We start from the raw sequence: 25,206 nt of genomic DNA, 5'->3' as shown, positions 1-25,206 counted from the left end.
CCAAGATGGGGATATCTATCGCCCCACCACAATTAGGGAACCCCACCGTGGCAAAACCATCCACTATGTCCTGCGCATTTCCCAGACTCACTACTCTTCATAGCAGAAGTTGCTTAATGTCCCTGCACACTTGGAGCACAGGGACTCCCACAGTTGGTTTACCTACTCCAAATTGATTCCCCACTGACTGGTAACTGTCTGGCGTTGCAAACTTCCGAATAGCAATCGCTGCTCGCTTCTCCACTGTCAGAGCAGCTCTCATTTTTGTGTTGCTGAACTGCAGGGCAGGGGAAAGCTCTGCACAAAGTTCCTGGAAGGTGGCCTTCTGCATTCAAAAGTTCTACAGCCACTGCTTGTCATCTCATACCTGCAAAACGATGCAGTCCCACCAGTCAGTGCTAGTTTCACGGGACCAGAAACGGTGCTCAGAGTGCTGCTGCTCTGTGACTGCCAGCAGCAACTGTGAATTGTTTTTTTCAATGGCTTGCAGCAGGGCTGCTTGCAGAACACCACTATGTTCCAGGTAGTGGACCCTACTTCGGCTCTGGAAATACTGCAGAAGGCACGAGGTGTTTGAGATGCTCACAGCAAGAGTGCACAACTGAGCAGGCTCCATGCTTCTGGGGTTATGGCACACGCGTGGCAGTTTTAAGGAATGAAAACCACTGTTTTGTTTTCCATTGATATGAGGGAGGGAGCACAGTGCATCATGGGATGCCAATGCAATGTTCCCATTCTCCCCGCAACAATATTTTGGTCCCATGAGGAATTGCACAAACTTTCCAAAACACACTGTGACAAGTTGCACTTTGGGATAGCTTCTCATGATGCACTGCTAGTGAGAATGCACTCCATCAAGACAATGAGCATGGTATGGCCACGCACAACCGACTTAATTAAAGGGGGGGAGGGATAGCTCAGTGGTTTGAGCATTGGCCTACTAAACCCAGGGTTGGGAATTCAATCCTTGAGGGGGCCAATTAGGGATCTGGGGCAAAAATCTGTCTGGGGATTGGTCCTGCTTTGAGCAGGAGCTTGGACTAGATGACCTCCTGAGGTCCCTTCCAACCCTGATAGTCTATGATTTGGAGGCTTGAGGTCGAATTAGATAAAGTCAACTTAATTTTGTAGTGTAGACAAGCACAAAGTAACTCTGGAAAAATAAAATTGCTCCTAAAACAGTTATTAACATTATTCACTGCTATCAGTCGGTTTTATGCAAGGCTTGCCAGCCACTAATTTTTTTGGCCACTAACAATTTACATGCTGGCTGCTCCTACTGAAAATCTTAAGAGTAAGTTAGTTTCATTCCTGTTAAACCATATTAAACATGAATCTTCAGGAGTGCTCAGCATCCTCCACTCCTCTCAGCAGTTGTTCCCTCTTGCTCTTGGCCCAGCTGCCCTCAATGCAGATAGCAAAGTAGCTAACATAAGGCTCCTCCACCTCAGCTACTTGCACCTGACATTACAAGATCTGCGGGAACTGCTGCACTCGCTGTACACTCCACAGTAACCCTGTCCCCAATATAAACAAATTCCTAACTGGACTTTATGAAAAGCACAAAATCAAAATAAATTAGAACAACTTAAGCCCCCATCCAGCAAAGCACTTACTAGACTCTTGCTGGATTTGGGTCTTAATTTGCCTGAATTGTACATGGCAGCTGGTTCCAGAGCAGGGGAGGCTAGTGGGTCAACATGAGCTACATTCATGGATTCTGCATAACAGCCAGCTCCATCCCCATTCTCTTAAACTCCCCAGTGTGATTCCTGGCAGGGGACCTTTGGAGCCTCTACTTTTGGGGTGGGGTTCAGGGTTTTAAATGTAACTTTCTTGCTATGTAAATATTGTAATGTCTATTATCTAGTAGCTTTAAACTGAAAGGGTGTGAGGTTTTTTTAAGCTGGAAATTGAAGGTAGTTTGGAAATACAGAAAATCAGATAGACATTTTGGCAGGAACACACACCACACAGTCCTACCAAACAGAAGGGATAAAAGACCACGTAACAAATCCTAAAGTATGTTAAAGTAGCCTTACTAGATGGACGGCATGATCTATTTCTTCAGTAGTTATGCCTGGTTTCACCATCATGGCAGCAACATCCAACACTTCTCTAGCAAGCTGTAAGTGAGAGATCACAAACTACTTATTTAAAAATATACACAGCCTGAGTCACTAGAACACTGAGTAACCCCCAAGGGGGGAGCAGTCAATCTCCTGTGGATACAACTAGGGTGCTAGGGAAAATTAGGACTTTTGGAAATCAATGGGACTTGTACTTCTAAATCACTCAGACACCTTTGAAAAGTCCACTTACTGTTTATAATTAATTGGACATAGAATCCTGCCAAGTGAAATAAACCACTTAATTAAACCTGGAAGTTATCATCAAGAAACTAATTACAACTAGAAAGTTCTTATTCAACAGATCTACTTATTTTGGAGGCTGCTAGTCCCGTTAGCACCACCATCAACAACTATTGGGGGGGGGGGGGGGAATTCTGGTCTCACTTATACATTATCAACAGAATTATTGGCTAAGTTCCCATATTTTGTTCCCAGGGAAATAACCCACTTCCTTCCCTGATGAACCAAGGAACAAACCCCACCCATGTACTTATTCGCGACACTGATACTGACTTGGACTCTTTATACATTCAATGGGTGGTGTACCCAAGCCCACTTATCCACTGACGCTCTAAAAACTACCGCACCCCAAGCTGGGTCTATGCTGCTTATGTGATATGTATGCATCTCGTGATCCTTGTAACTGATACCTGTAATCCCTCATAACTCATGCCAGACCACAAATGTGCAGTACCTTCCCTCTTAACTTATGTATATTTAATTTTAAACATTATCTTTGTTACTGGATATATCACAGCCAGAAAGTAGCCAGACTGACTTTCAGATCTCAGGTTGATTTTGCAGTGGTGACAGGTAGAAAAATTATCTTTTCACTTGCAAATAAGCAAATTTGATCTGGAGTTGCTGGGAGAGAAACAGAGGCAGACGCACACCAATTTTAGTCAGTCACTTTTCAGAGTATAACTGCACTTTCAAAGTTCATACCCTTAAGGTGAATTGTCATAAACTAGTAAAATCATGAGTTCTCTAGATTTATGGAGAGCATACACATTCTGTAAAACAAACTCACCCTACACACTAATCGCATCCCTTCTATATCTTCAGATGAGAGGATTTTTATTTGAGAAGTTCCTTTAAGTGCCTGTTCTGATTCAGACATGCCTTAAAAAAAAATGGATTATATTTAGGGTCAATTTTCACACACACACACCTCTTAAAGTACTTAAGGTAATAAAAATTTACCTCTTTTCCACAAACACACTGACAATAAACTCACCAGTCAAGGCAACATTAACATCTGACCAACCTCAATTCACATGCCTTCCCACACAAACTTCCCAGGTCCTCACCTCCACACCAAACTCTCATCCATTTCCAGCATACAATCACCCATAATGCCCACAGCCAATTACTCAAAGTCTTGCTCAAACATACAATTTTTAACTCCAACATCAGATGTTTTAAGGAAACAGACCTTTCTGTCTATTGGTAAAATATAGTAATATTGCAAAGGGTGGAGCTAAGGCTATATGTTTGCATGTGATTGAAGAACTGGTTACAAAGTTGTTGAATGAATAAATTTCTACAGGAGGCAGAGAACATTACAAAGTCTTGTGATAGTAGCTAACATTGTAACATTGCTGTTAAAATTGCTGTACCCGTCCGATGGAAAAGCGTTCAACTTATTCTCATTGTGACTTTGTGCAACATCACCGTTCTATAATTTCAGTTAAAAATAAATAATGACTATCAAAATCAATACTTTGTATTATTTTGATATTTAGTTTAATAACAAATCATTTAAGTTTGTCTAAGGTTTAAAAATGAATTCTGAGTAACATTTTTCTTTATTGTCTAACATTAACTTATTAACATTTTCCAATGTAAAAAAGAAGAATCACTAAATAGGTTTTGAAGACTCTTTCTCTCCCTAAGTAAGAGCCTGGCACTAAAATGCCAAGTGTCTTCTCCACTGATTGCTGTTGAAAAAAACAAGTCAAGCAAAAATATCTATAGACCATTTTCCAGTACATTTGCAACAGGGATCCTTGTGTCACTGGGAGTAGTTTTATGGAATTAGTCATGTGAGTCAACTTTTGAAATAACCCTTGTTACATGTACTTTGTTATTCAATAAGGCACAGACCTAGTGCTGTATTTTGAGAGAACAGAGTTCCAAATGCACCTGTGGATGACAACTCACTACAAGTTCTGGAGTATCTATGAAACACATGCAACTTTATTGCTCAAAGGATTTTGTCATGAAAGGTCTGTTAAAGACAAATTCCTCTCTCCCGTTACTTCATTATAAGAAGTTTTAAGAATACGTGCAGCCTAAATTAACAAAAGTAAACATTTGAAATGCATCACAATTTAAAATTACCTAGTGGGTGATCAGCATAATCTGGTCTCTGAATATAACTTGGCACAGGCCTCGTTGGCATCTAAATGAATCACAGTCAAAGCTAGTTAGATTGTAAAAGCACTTATAGTCATAAAAATAAGCAAAGATCCATACATAAAACTTAATACAATTAAACCTGGCAAATCATACTCATTGATAATTCCCAAGCCCTATATTTTACACACAATCTCTCTCTCCACTCATTTTTCAGCAAAGATTTAGCGGTAGAGCTAAATCTTCCGAAGTCTATTACTACGTCCTCATTGCTTTTAATACTACACAACCTTTAGTAGCCTTCATATAAAAAAAATTACACTTCACATGTCAATTTTGGGATGCGTTATCCCTGCTGTTTCAGTGTTCGTTCACTTACTCCAACTTGCAAAATTCACTAACTGCAGATGGATCCTCCAGTTATTAGTACAAATTAGTGAGATTTTACTATTTTGTTTAAATAACATCCCATTTCTTATCACTCTTTAGTGGGATTTCACTCCATTCAATCTTCCAGCAGCAAGTGGCCAAGAAGGCAAGGATCTGACTATGGTAATGCAGTGTTGGGATGGCTAGTGGTAGAATCAATATTCCCCATTTCCCCATCCCAATAAATGCGCAGGATCTGGGATGGGATCAGGCCCAACTGGGCTGTTCTATCTATCTGCAGTACATTGAGAAAAACATCAGGAGGATACTTTGGTGATGCAGGCTACACTACAAGTAAATTAGATAGACAGCTGCACAAATAAAATGCTGCTAGGCCACCACACCTGGATATAAACTGTAATGTATTTTAGAGTATTTGTTTCTTCTGTCCTTTCCATAGTTTAGGCTCCAATCCTGCATAGACTTAGGCCTTGCCTACCCACAATTTTTCACCAGTTTAACTAAAGGTGTGTTTTTAAAGAATTTAGTAAAACCAGCACAAAATCCTGGGTAGACCATCTTATTTCAGTTTAAGAATGGCCTATATAGATTAAGTGTAAATTGATGCATTACCAGGTTAAGCTAAACCAAAACAAGCCACTCAAACCAAAAGTATGAGTGCCTACGCAATGTTTTGTTTCACTAAACCAGTTTTTAAACTGATTAAAATTAAGCCAGTGTATCTTTCTCATGTAGACCCACCATTACACTCAAGCATAACTTCACACACCATGAGTACTCCCATCGACTTAGATGAGACTACTCACTGCATAAAGTCAAACACGTATACAAGTTTTTGCAAGATCAGGAGCTTAATTTTTTAATGCTTTGTAGCCAAGAGAACAGTGTGCTGTTGGCAGCAATACTGCTACAGGAGCAAACAGCTCGGATACATCATAAATCCATAAGTTTCAATGGGATTTAGATGAATAAGTTTGAAAATCTACCCCAATATAGTTTCACAAATTTCCAGCAAACTTAAGTTTTGTTTATTTGAGAATTTTTTAATTTTTCTCCTTCCTCCCCTTACTCTCCTGCAGTGGGACTAATTTCCAGCCTCTAATATTATTTTAACTTATGCATTCCTTATGATTTACTCCTTCCTGTTTTTCACCATAAAATGTCCCATACTAGACATCCATGAATGGAAAGGTCATACTAAGTAGTCTTAAAAAATATATCACACACACAAAACCATTTTCTCTGAATGACTCAATTACCAAGGACTTTCACTTCTCACACTTCATTGCTGAAAGCATCTGAAAAAAAAAAATCAGATATTATTTCTGCCACTTTTAATAGATAACGTAGCCACTTACTAGGGGATAATGTGGCCTGAGTTTACCAGAGTATCGATAACCAGCCCAGGGATCTGTGTTAATGTCACCTTCCACAGTCCAAGATGAAACTTCACGTTTAGCTTTTTCATCTTCTGCAAAATAAAAAATAAAACTAAATTTCAGGATATTGGGACAAATTAACCACCTATTCCAAAAATAGGGAGAGTATGAAAGGTGACCTGAAAAGAAAAATAAATCTTGATTTGCACCCCTTTTTTTTTTTTTGCTTCTTTACAATATTCACAAAGAAAGTCTGAAAGTGTATTTGTTTGTTTTCAAGTTTATTTTCCCCGTTTGTTTTTTTCCATTAGAAATGTAGGTCTTGTCTGTTTTTACTCTAAGGAAAATGCAAGGATTTATAGGACAACGATATTGGAGACACCAAGCAAGTGAAAGGCGGCCTTCCCACACCCCTGCAGCCAGGCTTGTGGGGGGCCATGGATGGACCTTCTGGCCAGAGGCTCCCCAGGGCCCCGGGCACTCACCCAGCTCTGGGAGGAAATGCTGCTCTCCAGCGCGTATGGCTCCCGGCTCCCTTCCAGGTCGTACCACCCCATGTTGGGCCTGGTTCCCCCAGGCAGCGGGCCTACCATTTTTTTATTACCTCCTCTACTGCCACCGGCCACCCGCTCATTCACCCTCCTCCTAGTGGCGAATTAGCTACTAGGCCAACCCGGGGCCCCGGAAAAATGGACACTCTCGTGCCCCAACCTGGTCTACCTGCCTGGCCTTCCTGCCAAGGAGCGGGGTGGGAGCGCAGGGGCTTGCCCCACTCCACCTGGCCCTGGAAGGAGCACCGGGCAGGCAGAGCGGGACAAGCACATGGGCCAGAGCACAGCCAGGACTAGGGGGTGGGCCTGGATGCTAAGTGGGTTGGCCATGGCCCACCTAGGCCCACTCATGGCTACAGCCCTGCCCCACTCCCACCCCCCTCTTCCCCACCTCTTTCCGCCCCCTCCCCAAAGCACGCCTGGTCCCTGCTCCTCCCCCTTCCTCCCAGGCCCTCCTGCACGCCACTGAACAGCTGTTCTGCAGCGTGCAAGAGGGCCTGGGATGGAGGGGGAGGAGTTGATCAGCAGGGCCAGCAGCCCTGGACATGACTCGCGGACTCCCTGGAGTACCCTCGCGGACCCCCAGGGGTCTGCAGATCTCAGTTTCAGAAACGCTGGGTTACGAGATTCTTGTTTTGTTTTGTAGCTGATTTAAAAGTTTCCTTCCTTCAGAAAGAGAAGGGACTGGCAAGAGGCCACCCATCCCTCCATGCCCTTCAAAGTAGTGCAGTAAGTTTCCTCCTTCATGCGTAACCTCAAGCTAATGCAAGATAGTTGTGTATCAGTCTTCCAAGAGTGTTGGAGGAGATGACTGGAGTACTAGAGTACCATAGAGAGATAAGAGAATTTACGCAGGGGTAAGGGAGTAGCCTTGCTGCATCATCTTTAACTAGCAATGTGATTACTTGTTTCTGCTTTCCCATTTTGAGATCTCAGGAGTATGAGAACAGACTGCCATGGCAATCCCAATGAGTGCCACTGGACTACTTGTTGTTTTTGTGGATACAGATTAACACGGCTACCCCCTGGTACTTGACACCAATGATGTAAGTTCATCAGAGTCTGCATGTCTAGTGTTTGAGCATCTACCTAAATGATGGCTGATAAACACAAGGATTTTTGTTCTTTAAGTGAATCCCGCATGGGACAATTTAAAAAAACAGTTTTCAGGTTTGCATTTTCTGAAAAGCTTTAATAAAGTGGTATTTAGATTTGAATTATCCGTTGGAACTCAGTAGTTAGTGGCATCGGGGGAAGGGGAACTGGAAGAGGACCAGTGGAGAACTGCTCAGGTGCTCTCAGGTCTTTATGCTACTGTAAAGTGAGTAGCTTTACACTGAGCCGTCAAAACTGTCACTGACAAGTGGGCAGGAGCACTGTGGGATTGCTCTGGGAGAATTAATTGCACCACTGCATCTAAAATACTTGCATTTCTTGTCTGTACTGCCATTGCAATGGTGCAAAGTGACCCAGTACTGAATGCTACAGTGGCAAGAGTTGCCTGGGGAGAGTCTAAACTAGAAAAAATTAGTGTTTTTCTGTGCTGTTCCCAAACAATAAAAAACACACATGACATTTTATTCTGGGAACAAGAGTCTTACCAAGCTTAAGGTAGGTAAGGTGGGGGTTGGGAGGAAAGATGTCAAGAGTTTGGCTTCTATCCCTCTGACTTATTTTTAATGCTGATTCCCCTTTCATCTATTTCTTTGTTGTTGGGTATTTTTCTTCTCCACATTCTTCTAAATGTCGGACTTTTATGAGTAATGCATCCAGTCAGCGCAAATGGATTATAACAGCCAAAGTATAATGATTTGAATATATGAAGTATTGTTATTGAGAGATAACCACACAGGCATGTAAATTAGACACCCACAATCAGAGTTCAAGGAACTGCATACACACAAACAACTCTACAGTTGTGGAACATATAAATGAGTTTACAATAGGGAAACTTTGCCAGCCTTTTCCTGCACCAGTGCTACCGATAGCGGAACCTGTAGTGTAGGCCGAGTGCATGCGTTCCTACTACTGTGCCACCTACTAAAAATTGTAATCTGGTTTCACAACAGCTTCCACCACTGGTAGTGCTGATGTAAAAAGATGTTACAGAGCTTGTCTACATACATAAGCACTAAATGTCCAGCACAAATGTACTCTGATTGGCCGTCTGGAACGTTTCAATTTTAGAATAACCAGGCATTAAAAACACAAAATGCAAAAAGTCTGGCAATGTCTCACTGCTATAACTTGTTCTCCTTTCTCTGTTCACAGTTTAGCTCTCAGCAATATTTCAGTCATACATGGGTGTGGCATGAATAGAAATAAAGAGATTTATATGCCAAAACCCTTTAGTTTTACCTAGATCTATAGTAATAGCTTAGAGCCTAAGCTGAATCTCCGATGTGCAGTGCACGCTGCCAGGTATCTCAGAAAAATCCACAAGGATGCTTACGCATGGATGCACATTAGTGTAGATGCAGAGTACACTGTATAACTTAGGACAGAATATAGCCCTTATTTTGCATTTTTAAACTAGACTGAAATAAACAAACACTTGCAATAGCATGAATAGTTGATCTTCATATACAAATTCAAAACTGAATAAAGACTGGATAAGAAGCTTACTTACTTGCTTTCTTGTGTAGTAACTTGTGAGTGGCCCAGCTTCCCTTAAAACATTCCTGAAAGTGAAAATAATATAAAAATCACCATTGTCTGGAATAGAACGTGACCTCCACAAAACGGATGACAAACTATATTAAACAAGGATTCTATTACCTACATTAGCAACACTCAAGAAAAATGCTTTAACTGCCAGTGTTAAGACTGGAAAATACTGTATTCAACAGGTTTATAATGCAAAAGGGAGGGAACCGAGCCAAACAGCTGCAACCATTCCATTACAGCAACTTGATTTCCTCTCATCTCCTGGATATTGTCCCACTATTACTTTTCTGTGTAACCAAGCACTATAGCTGCAACAAGGATGATGTCGTATCGCGCAGTTCATAGAATCACAAGGGTCAGAGGTGAAAAGAATCATTTTCCATGACTCGTCCTGACAATTTTTGTGTTTTACAGTCATATGAACCTATTTTTTTCAAATGTATTTCTCTCCTCAATTGCTGTATGAGAGCGCCGCATAAAGGGGAAAACTGCCTTGTAGAGGAAACAGTGCAAATTACTACATACAAAATAAACTGAAAAACTAAGGGGAAAACTGTCCTCAACTCTTGGCTATTGTTATCTCAGATGTAACTTGAAACAGCAGCAGAAAAACAACTGTAATTTTAATTCAATGTTGTCCCTTTCAAATTCACACATTTATTTTGGCTTCAAAACACTACAAACTATTACAGTCATTCTGTACCTAGACATGAGCTCAAACTGATGCTCACTAGGAGCAATGTGTTCAACTTAACTTGAATCCAAAAGAGTAACCAAATACAATCAATATTAAACCTGTGAGATTATTTCCCTTTCAGAGACCGTTTCTGTCAATCAATCCAATTGGCTTCTACCTTAGGGAGCCAGCTCAACACCTGCTGATTGAAATGTTGATATAGGTACGCACTGGCGCATTGCTTTGCTGCCAACAGCATTTTCTGGCACACGTGTACTACAAATGATGGTTAAATATTATGTTACGTATAATCAGTAAACAGAGTATGTAAGAAAAGCTGTAAAACAGACAATTCTACAACATATTCACTCTCCTGCTCTTCACACAGCAAATGTCAGGTTAGCTCTTGCTGCAGCAGTCATTCAGAATACTTCTAGCTATTATACTTGAATGGTCCCCATTACCATGGCACTTGAGAACCTCCATCTTTTGTAGATTTATCCTCACAACAAACCTGTGAGGTAAAGAAGCACTAGTATCTCAACTTTACGCACGAGGAACTGAGGCATGGGGATACTAAGTGATGTGCCCAGGGTCACACAGGTAGGATGTGGTGGAGCAGAGATTTAAAACTGGTCACCAGCATCCTAAATACTGGACCATACTTCTTCTCACAATCTTTATAAGAAACACCCACACCTCCTTTTAAATATTTACAAAATCATTTCTTGCAGTCTGAGACTTGAATTCAATCAAAAAGAATGCAAGTCATAGGAGGGGATTAAGGCTACACTAGAAATGCTGCAGCTGTGCCATTTTAGCACTGTAATGTAGACACTTACTACAGTGATGCAAGAACCCCTTCCATCGCTGTAGTAAATCCACCTCTCCAAAAGGCAGTAATTAGGCTGATGAAAGAATTTTTCCATCCACCTACTGCTATCTACACTGGGGCTTAGGTCAGCTAATTATATATACTAATTATAAGAATATAAAAACAGCCATACTGGTCACACCAAAGGTCCATCTAGCCCAGTATCAAGTCTTCCGATAGAGGCCAATGCCAGATGCCCCAGCTGGAATGACAAGAACAGGTAATAAAGTGATCCATTCCCTGTCACTCATTCCCAGCTTCTGGCAAACAGAGGCTAGGGACACCATCCCTGCCCATACTGGCTAACAGCCATTGATGGACCTATTCTCCATCAACTTATCTAGTTCTTTTCTGAACCCTGTTACAGTGGAATCACATCATAGGCACATTTAACTTACGCAATTTTAACTATACGCGCTCGGCAAAAAACAAACAAAAAAAGAGAAAAATAATTTAAATACTGTACTTGTAGTGCGGGCAATTCCACCCGCCATTCCACTCAATGAGCGTTTGATTATACGCGATTTTCGCCTTACGCGCTGACTTCAGAACCTAACCCCCGCATAAGATGCGACTCCCCTGTATAGTCTTGGCCTTCACAACAGCCTCTGGCAAGGAGTTCCACAGGATGACTGTGCATTGTGTGAAGAAATATTTCCTTTTATTTGTTTTAAACCTGCTGCCTATTAATTTCATTTAGCGACCCCTAGTTCTTGTGTCTTGAGAAGGAGTAAATAACACTTCCTTATTTACTTTCTCTACACCAGTCATGATTTTATAGACCTCTATCATATCCCCTCATTACTCATCTCTTTTCCATGCTGAAAAGTCCCCATCTTATTAATCTCTCCTCACATGGAAGCTGGTCCATACCCCTAATCATTTTTGTTGCCCTTTTCTGAACCTTTTCTAATTCCAATATATCTTTTTTGAGATGGGGCGACTACATCTGCACCAAGTATTCAAGATGTGGGTTTACCATGGATTTATATAGAGGCGAGATGATACATTCTGTGTTATTAGCTATGCCTTTCTTAATGATTCCCAACATTCTGTTCACTTTTTGACTGCTGCAGCACACTGAGTGGATGTTTTCAGAGAACTATCCACAATGACTCCAAGATCTCTTTCTTGTGTAGTAACAGCTAATTTAGACCCCATCATTTTATATGTATAGTTGGGATTATGTTTTCCAAAAATTGGTGTCACATTTATCAACATTTAATTTCATCTGCCATTTTGTTGCCCAGTCACCCGGTTTTGTGAGATCTTTTTGTAGCTCTTCACAGCCTGCTTGAGACTATCTTGTGTAGATTTGCATCAGATGCAAATTTTGCCACCTCGCTGTTTACCCTTTTTTCCAGATCATTTATGAATATGTTAAATAGGACCGGGCCCAGTACAGACCCCTGGGGGACACCACTATTTACCTCTCTCCATTCTGAAAATGAACCATTTATTCCTACACTTTGTTTCCTATCTTTTAACCAGTTACCAATCCATGAGAGGACCTTCCCTCTTATCCCATGACATCTTACTTTGCTTAAGAGCATTTGGTGAGGGGCCTTGTCAAAGGCTTTCTGAAAATCTAAATACACTATATCCACTGGATCCCCATTGTCCACATGCTTGTTGACGCCCTCCAAGAATTCTAGTAGATTGGTGAAACATGATTTCCCTTTACAAAAACCATGTTGACTCTTCCCCCAACAAATTATGTTCATCTATGAATCTGACAATTCTGTTCTTTACTATAGTTTCAACCAGTTTGCCCAGTATTGAAGTCAGGCTTACTGGCCTGTAATTGCTGGGATTACCTCTGGAGCCCTTTTTAAAAATTGGCATCATATTAGCTATCCTTCAGCCATTTGGTACAGAAGCTGATTTAAATGATAGGTTACAAACTACAATTAAAAGAAGAACAGGAGTACTTGTGGCACCTTAGAGACTTGTTAGTCTCTAAGGTGCCACAAGTACTCCTGTTCTTCTTTTTGCGGATACAGACTAACACGGCTGTTACTCTGAAACTACAATTAGTAGTTCTGCAATTTCACATTTTGAGTTCCTTCAGAACTCTTGGGTGAATACCATCTGGTCCTGGTGACTTATTACTGTTTAGTTTATCAATTTGTTCCAAAACCTCCTCTAATGATACCTCAATCTGGGACAGTTCCTCAGATTTGTCACCTAAAAAGAATGGCTCAGGTTTGGGAATTTCCCTCACATCCTCAGCCGTGAAGCTCAATGCAAAGAATTCATTTAGTTTCTCCGCAATGGCCTTATCGTCCTTGAGTGCTCCTTTAGCATCTCGATCGTCCAGTGGCCAGGCTTCCTGCTTCTGATATACTTAAAATTGTTTTTGCTATTACTTTTTGAATCTTTGGCTAACTGTGCTTCAAATTCTTTTTTGGCCGTCCTAATTATATTTTAACACTTCACTTGCCAGAGTTTATGCTCCTTTCTATTTTCCTCACTAGGATTTAACATCTACTTTTTAAAGGATGCCTTTTTGCCTCTCACTGCATTGACAGAGTTAAATTAAAAGCATTAAAAAAAGAGAATGGGACAAGCACTATCTCCAGCTCATTTTCTTGCAAATATTCTCACTACTCGGTACCAGGGTCAAATCTTAACTGCTGAAGAAGAGGAGATGGCTATGACATGGACATCCAGCAATCATCCCTCCAGAATGCCAACTATAATAAACTTCAGAGCTAAAGGTAAACCATTCAAGAAATATATGTTTGCTGATGATGTTTAAAAGAAAGTCACATCAGTGAATTGGTGGAAGTCACTTAAGCACTTGGATTCAGAGACAGTTGAAGTGATAATCTCACTTTTAACAGCAGTAGCTTCTTCTGCCTATGTAGAAATAATATCTTCTTCCTTTGGACTAATTCATTCCAAATTGAGAAATTGTTTGGGACCTGAAAAAGCAGGAAAGCTTGTTTTCCCTTTCCAGATTATGAACAAATGGGAAAATGAAGGTGAAGACAACTGAGTTAGCTGCAGAAGCCAATATTTTAAGTTTCTCATGTTGACCTGGCTGACATAGTTGATTTAATTTTTTTTTTTTTACAAAATATTTCATTTAACTATTTTAGTTAAACAATTTTAACAAAAAACAAGCCTGATTTTAAAAAACTTGAATGTTTAACTAAATTCAAATATTCGTATGCTTGTTTTGTTAAAATATTATATATTTGCCATTGGAAAAAAGAAGTCCAGAATATATAATGATGTTGTTTTAGTTAAATAAAACAATTTAAACGTATATCTGGTGATGTTCTCCTCCTAATATAGCATGGCAAGAAAATCCTCCAAATATTAATGATTAACCTGTTGAATTGGAGACCGTTCACCTCCCAATGACTTCAAAAATATCTGCTTCAATTACTTTTGGTAGATGAAATAACCAGACATTCTCTGATATAGCTGTAAAACTAATCTGAAAAGTTTTCAAAATAAATCACTTAAAAAATGTATAGTGTGAACCTTCTAAAAATGAAACCTACATCTATCTCTGAGTTGTGAAGAATATGTATTAAGGTTATAACAACCAACAAGAATGCACTTTTATGTAGAAATCCAGGATTAAATCGACTAGTGACGACTAATGATTTAAATCAATTTGATTTAAATCAGATCCACCCTGCAACTACTTAAATATTGCAGATCAGGAATCCTAGGATCTAACCCAGCCTCGGAGAGGCACGTGTAAGTGTTGTGTAGTGGCTATCGCTAAATAATCTAAGTACATATATTTAGCACATCAATTCAATCTGAAAGGCATTGCGGCTAGTAGCGAAGACTTGGATCTGCCATACAAGAGTCTTAGGTTCTATTCCCAACTCTGCTTGAGGTGACTTGTGCAACCTCCCTGTTGCACAAGTCAAGGAACTAGCCCCGAAATGTATTATCCATTTATTCCTACTGTGGAGTTATGTGTTATACTATACTATACCAGTACAATAGTCCAACATTTAAGCTGCACATTCCATTTTAAGCTGCTCACAATATTCAAAAATTGCCTATGGGACTCACTGCAAAACTGGGGAGGGTTGAGGGCATTTAAGACAGCTTTTAAATTATTGACTATGAAACAAACTTTTTTTAAATGTACAAATGTGAGAATGAACTTTTTTAAAAAAACATAAAACAGTTTAGCCTTAAAATTTCATACTCTTAAATACATAGTCCTCATACGGTCACAGAATTATAGAAATGTAGGGCTGAAAGGGACTTCAAGAGGTCATCCAGTCTGACCCCATCCTGAAGCAGGATCAAGTATACCTAGACCATCCCTGGTAGATTTTTGTCTAACCTGTTCTTAAAAGCCTCCAGTGATGAGAATTCAACAACCTCCCTAGACAATTCATGAGGAGTGTGAGCTTTTAAAAGTTTGAAAACTTTTGGTTTTGAAATAAAATGTGATAAATAAATTAGGAAAATCACAGGGAACTTAGCTGAATATGTAGTAACTGAATTTCATATGGTTTTTAAATCTAAGTTGTGCTGAGCCTGACCATTACTTAGAAGGAAGATCTCCACGGGAATAAGAAGTCTATGGAATATGTGAACAGTACTCTTTGTGCACCTATTATTCACATACCTTAAAGCTGTGTTTCTCAAATATGGCCATCATGGCTAGCCACCCGGGTTTTTTCTTGCGGCCACAGCTTCCTGGACGGTGACAGGGGCGGGTAGCAAAGCAGCGGCCCCTCCTCTGGGGCCGCAATGAGGGATTGGGCCCTGCCCCTCTCTGGAGCCACAAACACCACAGGAACAGACAGCCGCTGTGAGTCCCCCAACTTCCTGGAGGTTGTGGGGCTCAGGCTTCTGGCTTCAACCCTGCGATGGCGGGCAGCAGGCTCAGGCCACGCAGCAGCTGGCTCCGGCCATAGGCTTCAACCGTGTGGCTTCAGGCTCTGGCTGCGCAGCCAGGGGCTCCATCCCCTGGCTGCTGGGCTTCAGGCTCACCACCCCATCATCCCTGGCCCCTGCTGCCACCCCCTGCCCCTCACCCATCCACCCCATCACCCCTGGCTCTCGCTGCCTCGCTACCTACATCCCCATCCAAGGCTTAATTTGTCTCCCAGCTGAGTAAGTCTGCTGTGAAAAGTAATATTTGTATGTTTGTAAATATCACTTTTCACTGCCCCCGCCCCCCCCAGCTAGCTAACAAGTCTGGTGCTGTGAAAAGCGATATTTATTAACAAACACACAAATATCAGTTTTCACAGAAGCAGACTTTCTACCTAGCAAGTCTAAAAAAAAATAGGCAACCAAGAAAGCAAAAGAAACAACAATAAAGACAAGAACATGCAACCTTGTGTTTCTATTCTGGTTAGGCCCAGTAAAGAACACTGGTCTACAATTTTTGAGAAGTCGTCTGCTTCAGAGATAAAATGTGCTATTTATTATGTATTTTGATGTGCTGAATTCAAAGATGACAATTAAAACGACTGGCTACTGTTTCTAAGATATTTAAGTTTTTACATTTTATGTCTATGTATATTGTGTAGATAGTAGAGTTTTAATCATAAATTGTAAACCTAGGTCTTTTCATGTGTTTATGGTTGCTTTACATGATAATATTTCACCTGTCCTGTTTATGGAACACTTTAAAAATCAGCAAAAGGGTTATATAAATAAAATTTATTATGAAACCAAAGGCAAAAAACTATTATGTACATAGTTTAGTCCTATTCAGTGTCTACTCGGCGCTTCTTGACTTGTCTCTTGTATTCGTTAAATGGAGCATCTCTTGTCACTGTCCAGCAATAGTCTCCAAGCATTGATGGGCTCCATTTGCCCTGATAGCGTTTCTCCATTGTTGCAACATCCTGGTGAAATCGCTCGCCGTGCTCGTTGCTCACTGCTCCGCAGTTCGTTGGAAAAAAATCTAGATGAGAGTGCAAAAAATGTATCTTTAGTGACATGTTGCAACCAAGGCTTTTGTATGCCTTGAGGAGGTTTTCCACCAACAACCTGTAGTTGTCTGCCTTCTTGTTTCCGAGAAAATTTATTGCCACTAACTGGAAGGCTTTCCGTGCCGTCTTTTCCTTGCCACACAGTGCATGGTCAAATGCATCATCTCGAAGTTCACGAATCTGAGGACCAACAAAGACACCTTCCTTTATCTTAGCTTCACTTAACCTTGGAAATTTTCCACGGAGGTACTTGAAAGCTGCTTGTGTTTTGTCAATGGCCTTGACAAAGTTCTTCATCAGACCCAGCTTGATGTGTAAGGGTGATAACAAAATCTTCCTTGATTCAATAAGTGGTGGATGCTGAACACTTTTCCTCCCTGGCTCCAATGAATGTCTGAGTGGCCAATCTTTCTTGATGTAGTGGGAATCTCTTGCACGACTATCCCATTCGCAGAGAAAACAGCAGTACTTTGTGTATCCAGTCTGCAGACCAAGCAAGAGAGCAACAACCTTCAAATAGCCACAAAGCTGCCACTGATGTTGGTGGTAGTTTATGCACCTCAAAAGTTGTTTCATGTTGTCATAGGTTTCCTTCATATGGACTGCATGACAACTGGAATTGATGGCAAAACATTGCCATTATGCAGTAAAACAGATTTAAGACTAGTCTTCGATGAATCAATGACCAGTCTCCACTCATCTGGATCGTGAACGATGTTGAGGGCTGCCATCACACCATCGATGTTGTTGCAGGCGACAAGATCACCTTCCATGAAGAAGAAAGGGACAAGATCCTTTTGACGGTCACGGAACATGGAAACCCTAACATCACCTGCCAGGAGATTCCACTGCTGTAGTCTGGAGCCCAACAGCTCCGCCTTACTCTTGGGTAGTTCCAAATCCCTGACAAGGTCATTCAGTTCACCTTGTGTTATGAGGTGTGGTTCAGAGGAGGAGGATGGGAGAAAACGTGGGTCCTGTGACATTGATGGTTCAGGACCAGAAGTTTCATCCTCTTCCTCAAGTGAGAATGATACTGGTGCATCAGGAACCGGCAGTCCTTCTCCATGGGGTACTGGGCGTATAAAATGCACAGTCCACTTTTTCTTCTTTGACACGCCTTTCCCAACTGGAGGCACCATGCAGAAGTAACAATTGCTGGTATGATCTGTTGGCTCTCTCCAAATCATTGGCACTGCAAAAGGCATAGATTTCCTTTTCCTGTTCAACCACTGGCGAAGATTTGTTGCACAAGTGTTGCAGCATATGTGTGGGGCCCACCTCTTGTCCTGATCTCCAATTTTGCAGCCAAAATAAAGGTGATACGCTTTCTTAACCATAGTGGTTATACTGCGCTTTTGTGATGCAGAAGTCACTTCAGCACAAACATAGCAGAAGTTATCTGCACTGTTCACACAAGTACGAGGCATCTCTGCTCACTTTGGCTAAACAGAAATGTGTCCCTTTGCAAAATCAAACACTGACAAATAAGAGAGCACGACACTGTATGATTTCTAGAGCTGATATAGGGCAATTTGTTCAGCAGAGTGATGTAAGCTTCGTTATGATTGCATCATCCATGACTTCTAGGAATAACATGATGCAATTCATATCATGTATGACACAATACCAGCTTCAGATTGCATCATTCATATTTTGCCTAAAAAGCAAGTACTGTCCAAACCCAGTCATAGATTTATTCATAGATCCAGTCAAAGATGTATTTTAGTCATTTCTGGTTTAAATTGAGATCCCTTCCCTTTATAACTCACTTATCCTCCGCCATTCCCAAGTCAAGGGTCGTATATACTGACCCAATAGCATATCTTGAAAACTAGAGCCAATCAACAATTTTAAGCATCATTTTCGTTCTCAGTGACCCAGAATTAGTAAAGTTTGACTACATTTATTTCAGAAGCATTTTGGCTGTAGAGCAGTGGAATAGAGACAACTGTTCGTTATTAAGTCAAAAAAAAATCCCAACCGTACATAAATATATTATTGTGATTTGGTCACACATGTGCCTATTTATTACTTTTTCCTAAAGTATTAAGTATTTTAGGAAAAATTGCCATAGCGGCCACCAGCAAGAGTTGATGGCTGCACTCTGTGGCCACCAAAAAATTTGTTGCGAGAACCCCTGCCTTAAAGAGGCCTTTGCTACTACTACCCGAAAAAACAGATCCTGCTTCAGCTCCATGTATCGACCTCCTGATCTTGGATCTGAGACACCTGTTTCAATTTGCTACTGGAAAGGATTAATCACAAATAAAGATAATCATTCTTTTAGACACAATGAAGAGTAAAAATGCTTTGTACTTTTCTAGCATCTTTCATTCGAAGATCTCAAAATGCTTTATAACTGTAAGTTAACCCTCACAATAACCTTTTGAAAAAGTAATGATAATGTACCTTGACTTTACCCACCATTAAAATGAAGCAATTTTTGGGGTAGAACAGAGTAGCTGGGTAACAAAACAGATGGATATTACCCAACAGTTTAGGACAAGAAGCGAAGAGGAATACCGTATTCAATTGAAATGGGAAGATTAATTTTAGATAGACTAACAGGGCCTAAGACCATGAAACAAAATTCAAGAGAGGGTCAGACAAATTCAGAGTAACCATGTTTAGGGCAAATTTCTAAAACCTCCTCTCTCTGAGAAAGAGAGGAGAAAAGCTTCATTTACAGGAAAAGTGACCTTTACCAGGGAAAGGAGAAATGAAGATGACACCACTAGGGACCTCGCCATCCAGATATAATTTACCTGGAAAGTACACTTAAATACTATGACTATGGGTGCTATAGAAAACCCTAAAGAGATAAAATGTTTAATTTCCTCACTGCTCTGCATTTAAATACTCAGCTTTAATATTGCATAAATTTAACTGTTTGTATTGAATTATATATTACTACTTATATTTTTAGACATTTTCCATATTGAGTAGTTCTATAAATCAGTACATGGATTTCTATATGAAGACACACGGAATATCCTCTCCAGCGTATGCCAACAACAAACAAACTACTAATTAGGAACAATTTTTGAGTGTGGAAATATGTATTGAATATGAATGGATACAGGATCTTCCTAAGGAATTTATTTTCTTCTCTGGAACCTTAGGCCTGTGAATTTTTCACACCCAAGTGATTTACTTAAGCCAACCTAACCCTTGGTGCAATGGAAGAACTCTTCTGTTGACCTAACTACATCCACTCAGGGAGATAGATTAACTACAGCAACAGGAAAATCCCTTTTGTTGCTGTAGGCAGCATCTACATTACAGAACTACAACTGTAGTGCAGTACCTGTGCTGCTGTGGCTCCTTGCAAGGTTTCATGGCTTTTAATAGTATCTAGGTTTTCTATACTGTTTTTCATCCACAGCTCTCAAAGCACTGTTCAAAGGAGGTGAGTGTTATTATCCACATTTTACCAATGGGGAAACTGAGGCATGGAGCAGTGAAGTGACTTGCCTAAGGGTTATCCAGCCATTCAGGGGCAGAGTCAAGAACAGAAGCCAGATCTCCCAAGTCCCAGTCCAGTGCTCTATCATTAGGTCACATTCCTTATCTGTGTCACATGATTGAGCTTTAGAAAATAAGCTGCTGCACTATAATTTTGAGTAACTTTCCTTGTATCTTACAACAGTACTTGGTATTCAGGTAGAAAAGTAGAAAATAAGAATCCTTTCTACATTCTGCAGACTTGAGAGAGGAAAAAAAAAACCTACAGATACTGCTAGAATTTCTGCACAGACTTTTATTGATTTGGCTATTAACTTACAACACACTATATTCACCAAGTAATATCTATATACAGTACATACTGAAGATGAATCTGTATTGCCTGTTTTGCATAGGGCAGCAGGTTACAATGGGTAGTGATGGTGGAGCCAATCCCACAAATCCTCTATACACAAAACACTCCTAGGAACAAGAGAATCAGAAATACCATTCCAGGTAGTGAATAAATATGGAATAACCTACCCATTTGGGAAGTTTCTTCCCAACCCCAAGCAGTTAATAGTTGGCTTATACCCTGAAGCAGGAGGATTCATGTGCCTTATAAATAAATGTATCATAATCCTATTTCTCTTATCAATGATACTTTTGACAATTAATTGCACCAGTTAATTATGCACCAAAATAATACTATTTATTCACTGAGGCCAATGGGCAAGGATTCAACTGTTTGTTTTACTATTTATTTTATATTTTTCTAATGATTAACCATGCCTGAATTATAGTTATTTTACCTTAAATCTGCAGAGCCTATAACATTTTTTCCCCAAGAGCTTGTTTAATTAATGTACCCAGAAAAACAGAAAAGCCATATTTTCAAAGCAATAAGTCAGTGTTACCCTAGGCACAGGAACATTTTAAAAGCAATTTGATTATCAGGTTCCATTTTAAAGTATTAAGCACATACTTTAAAAGAGGACACAACGAACGTGAGACATTGAGAAAAACTCTTTCATGCTGCAATACTCTGTCTACACAAGATTGGAATATTACAAACATATATGTGATAACAGAGGCAGTGATTTACACACACAAAATCTAGACCATAGCATCTAACTTCCTACACAATAACAATGTGATTTCTGTGAAAATAAAAGCGAACACTGACTCCCCCCCCCCCCCATTCATTCTGAAATGCACTGTGAATCTGACAGAGCAAGCTGAACTGGAAATTAACTTGCAGTTAATTCAGTCCAGCAAAAGAAGGTTGGGGGAGAAGGAAATAAATGACAGAGCTGAAAAGAGATGTAGGGTGCTAAACTGTAGTAGCGAAAGATGCTGAAACAATTCTCCTTTTGTATTTCCACATGCTTGCATCCAGCCCAGAAACATGGTCCCCAGTCAAGTACCTTCCTACAGGGTCTAATTTTCTGGTGTGAACTTTCCTCTAGGGTCCAAGTACAATCTTCCCCCCACTTCGCCTTTGCAAAAGGGACACACCATCCAGCCTAAGCCTATAAAAACCAAGTGTGTGTTTCTGCCTGTCCATTGTAAACGCGGATCTCGGGGGAAAGAGTGAAAGGGGGCAAAGTTGGAAGCCTCGCTGCAAGGATCACAGGCCCATCTGCCCTCACTCTCTCCGAGTCACACACCTGCCCCCGCTCCCCACCTGAAAGCGCCTGCTCACTGCAACCAAAAATCACAGGACTTCGCAGACAAACCAAAACTACGGCAAGCGCCAGAGCAATGCAGGGAGATGCCGGGGTTCCCGCCCGGAGCAGGCTCCCCGCACCCCAATTGGGAGAGCAGCAGCAATGGGAGCCTGGCGGGGGTGTCCGGACAGGAAGCAGAGCCCTGACTGCAGCCGCGTGAGCCTAGGCAGGGAGCACCCCGGGGCAGAGGGCCGCGGCAGGGGCTTACCTGGGAGCAGAAGTAGGAGCCCTGGATGCCCAGCTTGATGCAGGTTGGGCACTGCAGCTTGGCCTCGTGGCTGCACCCAGCCGTTTCACACACCCGGGTCTCCACGGCCGCCATGCTGCTGCTGCCACAGAAGCGACTCAGCCACCGGGAGGGAGGAGCCGACGGGGCCCTCGGACTGAAACGGGGGCGGAGCCCCAGCCGCGCAAGAGCCGGCACCTCCCCTCGCCTCTCACGTAGGGCCGGGCTGCAGCGACGGGCCCGTGTCGCGCGCGCGGGCAGACGGCTCCGGCTCAAGGGCGTGTCTGGCGCCCTGCCTCGCCCTGTCAGAGCGGCGCAGCGCAGCGTGCTCAGCTCGTCGGGCCGGCGGCGCTCGGGGGCCTGCGCAGCGCCTCCCGCTCGCCCCAAGGGCCCTCAGCCCTGCCTGTGCACACCGCCCGCTGCGCCTCCGAGCGGCCAGGCTGGGTCAGACCGGCAAACCAATCCGCAGGGCTCGCCTCGCCAGGGGGTGCTGGGTGCCGCGCGGGCGGTGACAATAACTTTGAGCCCCGACTGACAGTCAGGTCTCTTGGTGTCGGGCTGCTTCTGGGTCCTGTTCTTCCTCCTGCCTAACAGGGAACCAGGGGCGCTGGAACCATTTGTGTAGCGGGGGTAGGGTGACCAGATGTCCCGTTTTTAAAGGGACAGTCCCGTTTTTGGGGACTTTTTCTTATATAGGCGCCTATTACCCCCCACCCCCTGTCCCGTTTTTTCACAGTTGCTATCTGGTCAGCCTAAGTGGGGGTGCTGAGAGCCATTGACCCAAACTGTAAACCCTGCATATCATGGAAACGGTTTCAAGCTAGTTCCAGCACCTCCATCCGTGGGGCCAGTTTTGTTTAATAGCTTTATTAATGATCTGGAGGATGGTGTGGACTGCACTCTCAGCAAGTTTGCAGATGACACTAAACTGGGAGGTGTGGTAGATACACTAGAGGGTAGGGATCGGATACAGAGGGACCTAGACAAATTAGAGGATTGGGCCAAAAAAAACCTGATGAGGTTCAACAAGGACAAGTGCAGAGTCCTGCACTTAGGATGGAAGAATCCTATGCACTGCTACAGACTAGGGAACAAATGGCTAGGTAGCAGTTCTGCAGATAAGGACCTAGGGGTCACAGTGGACAAGAAGCTGGATATGAGTCAACAGCATAAAGGGCATGTTTCAGAGTAGCAGCCATGTTAGTCTGTATCTGCAAAAAGAACAGGAGTACTTGTGGCACCTTAGAAACTAACAAATTTATTAGAACATAGCTTTCGTGGGCTACAACCCACTTCTTCGGATGCATAGTGGGCAGTAGCCCACGAAAGCTTATGCTCTAATAAATTTGTTAGTCTCTAAGGTGCCACAAGTACTCCTGTTCTTTTTGAGGATACAGACTAACACGGCTGCTACTCTGAAACCTGTCAGTGTGCTCTTGTTGCCAAGAAGGGTAAAGGCATTTTGGGCTGTATAAGTAGGGGCATTGCCAGCAGATTGGGGAACGTGATCGTTCCCCTTTATTCGACATTGGTGAGGCCTCATCTGGAGTACTGTGTCCAGTTTTGGGCCCCACACTACAAGAAGGATGTGGAAAAATTGGAAAGAGTCCAGCGGAGGGCAACAAAAATGATTAGGGGTCTGGAGCACATGACTTATGAGAAGAGGCTGAAGGAACTGGGATTATTTAGTCTCCAGAAGAGAAGAATGAGGGGAGATTTGATAGCTGCTTTCAACTACCTGAAGCGGGGTTCCAAAGAGGTTGGAGCTCGGTTATTCTCAGTGCTGGCAGATGACAGAACAAGGAGCAATGGTCTCAAGTTGCAGTGGGGGAGGTCTAGGTTGGATATTAGGAAACACTATTTCACTAGGAGGGTAGTGAAGCACTGGAATGCGTTACCTAGGGAAGGGGTGGAATCTCCTTCATTGGAGGTTTTTAAGGCCCGGCTTGACAAAGCCCTGGCTGGGATGATTTAGTTGGGAATTGGTCCTGCTTTGAGCAGGGGGTTGGACTAAATGAGGACCCTTCCAACCGTGATATTCTATGATTCTATGATCCCCTGTTCTCTGACTCACCCTAGGTCTGGGTGCATCCCCATGGCCTCCCACTGGCCTGGCACTCCTATAAAGGGCAGATGGGAAATATGTTCATATCATCTTATCTTGGGCCATGCAGTGTGGGCTCTATGAAAAGATGTTCCAGGGTTCCCTAGCCTTGTTGGAATTGGCCTCGTTGAAACATGGCCAATGGGCATCAGCTAGCTTGCACACAGCATAGTACAGGGAGGCAAAAGTGCAGCTAGGACACTGGAGGAAACTCTTGTGAAAAGTTAAATAATCATAGTTGGCACTTTATACAGACTTTTGCATCCACAGATCCCAAAGCCCTTTCCATAAGTTGTACAAAGTGTAATTATTTAATTTTACATGAGAGAGAAACTAAGACATGGGGGCCTTGTCTTCACCATGAAGAAAGTATTATTTGCCATGTGATCTTAATGTCCATGTGCAGCAGAGAGACTATACTTTTATAAGGTTTCATTTGAAAGATCCACTTTTTGTAAACTGCATGCTATTTAATATGACTACTCAGACAGTAAGACATGACACATGGCTGGTGGGAACAAAGGCATTTACACGATAATTAAACATCCATAGCTGGCCTGGGTGCTCCAAACCCCCTGAAAAGTGTGTCAACATTGCCATCTAGATGCTGACCACCCCTACAGGCCACCAGTTTGTAGCCACCCAGTTTGGCATAGACTTTTAGGGCTATTGTCTTGCAGGTATGTGATGCCATTCATAAGACACTGTTGCACTGGGTTATAAAGCAGGGTAATGTTCA

At 42.0% G+C, this 25,206-nt stretch overlaps 1 protein-coding gene across 1 annotated transcript in view; it reads right to left on the bottom strand.

Moving 5' to 3' along the window:
* Positions 1–22,699, bottom strand: part of METAP1 (methionyl aminopeptidase 1) — a 37,589-nt gene extending 14,890 nt beyond the window's left edge. The window contains exons 1-6 of the mRNA XM_005278483.5: positions 22,346–22,699; positions 9,440–9,491; positions 6,239–6,351; positions 4,476–4,536; positions 3,163–3,254; positions 2,043–2,126 (exon numbers count right to left, since the gene is read on the bottom strand). Coding sequence (XP_005278540.1) covers positions 2,043–2,126; positions 3,163–3,254; positions 4,476–4,536; positions 6,239–6,351; positions 9,440–9,491; positions 22,346–22,459 — 516 coding nt within the window. The 5' untranslated portion in view covers positions 22,460–22,699. The remainder of the gene's footprint in view (positions 1–2,042; positions 2,127–3,162; positions 3,255–4,475; positions 4,537–6,238; positions 6,352–9,439; positions 9,492–22,345) is intronic.
* Between the last annotated feature and the right edge of the window lie 2,507 nt (positions 22,700–25,206).

The sequence above is a fragment of the Chrysemys picta genome, chromosome 5 (genome assembly GCF_011386835.1).
Source record: "Chrysemys picta bellii isolate R12L10 chromosome 5, ASM1138683v2, whole genome shotgun sequence".
Classification (NCBI taxonomy): Eukaryota; Metazoa; Chordata; order Testudines; family Emydidae; genus Chrysemys; species Chrysemys picta.
The sequence above is the reverse complement of the archived record's forward strand: the minus strand, read 5'-3'. Positions and strand labels throughout refer to the sequence as shown.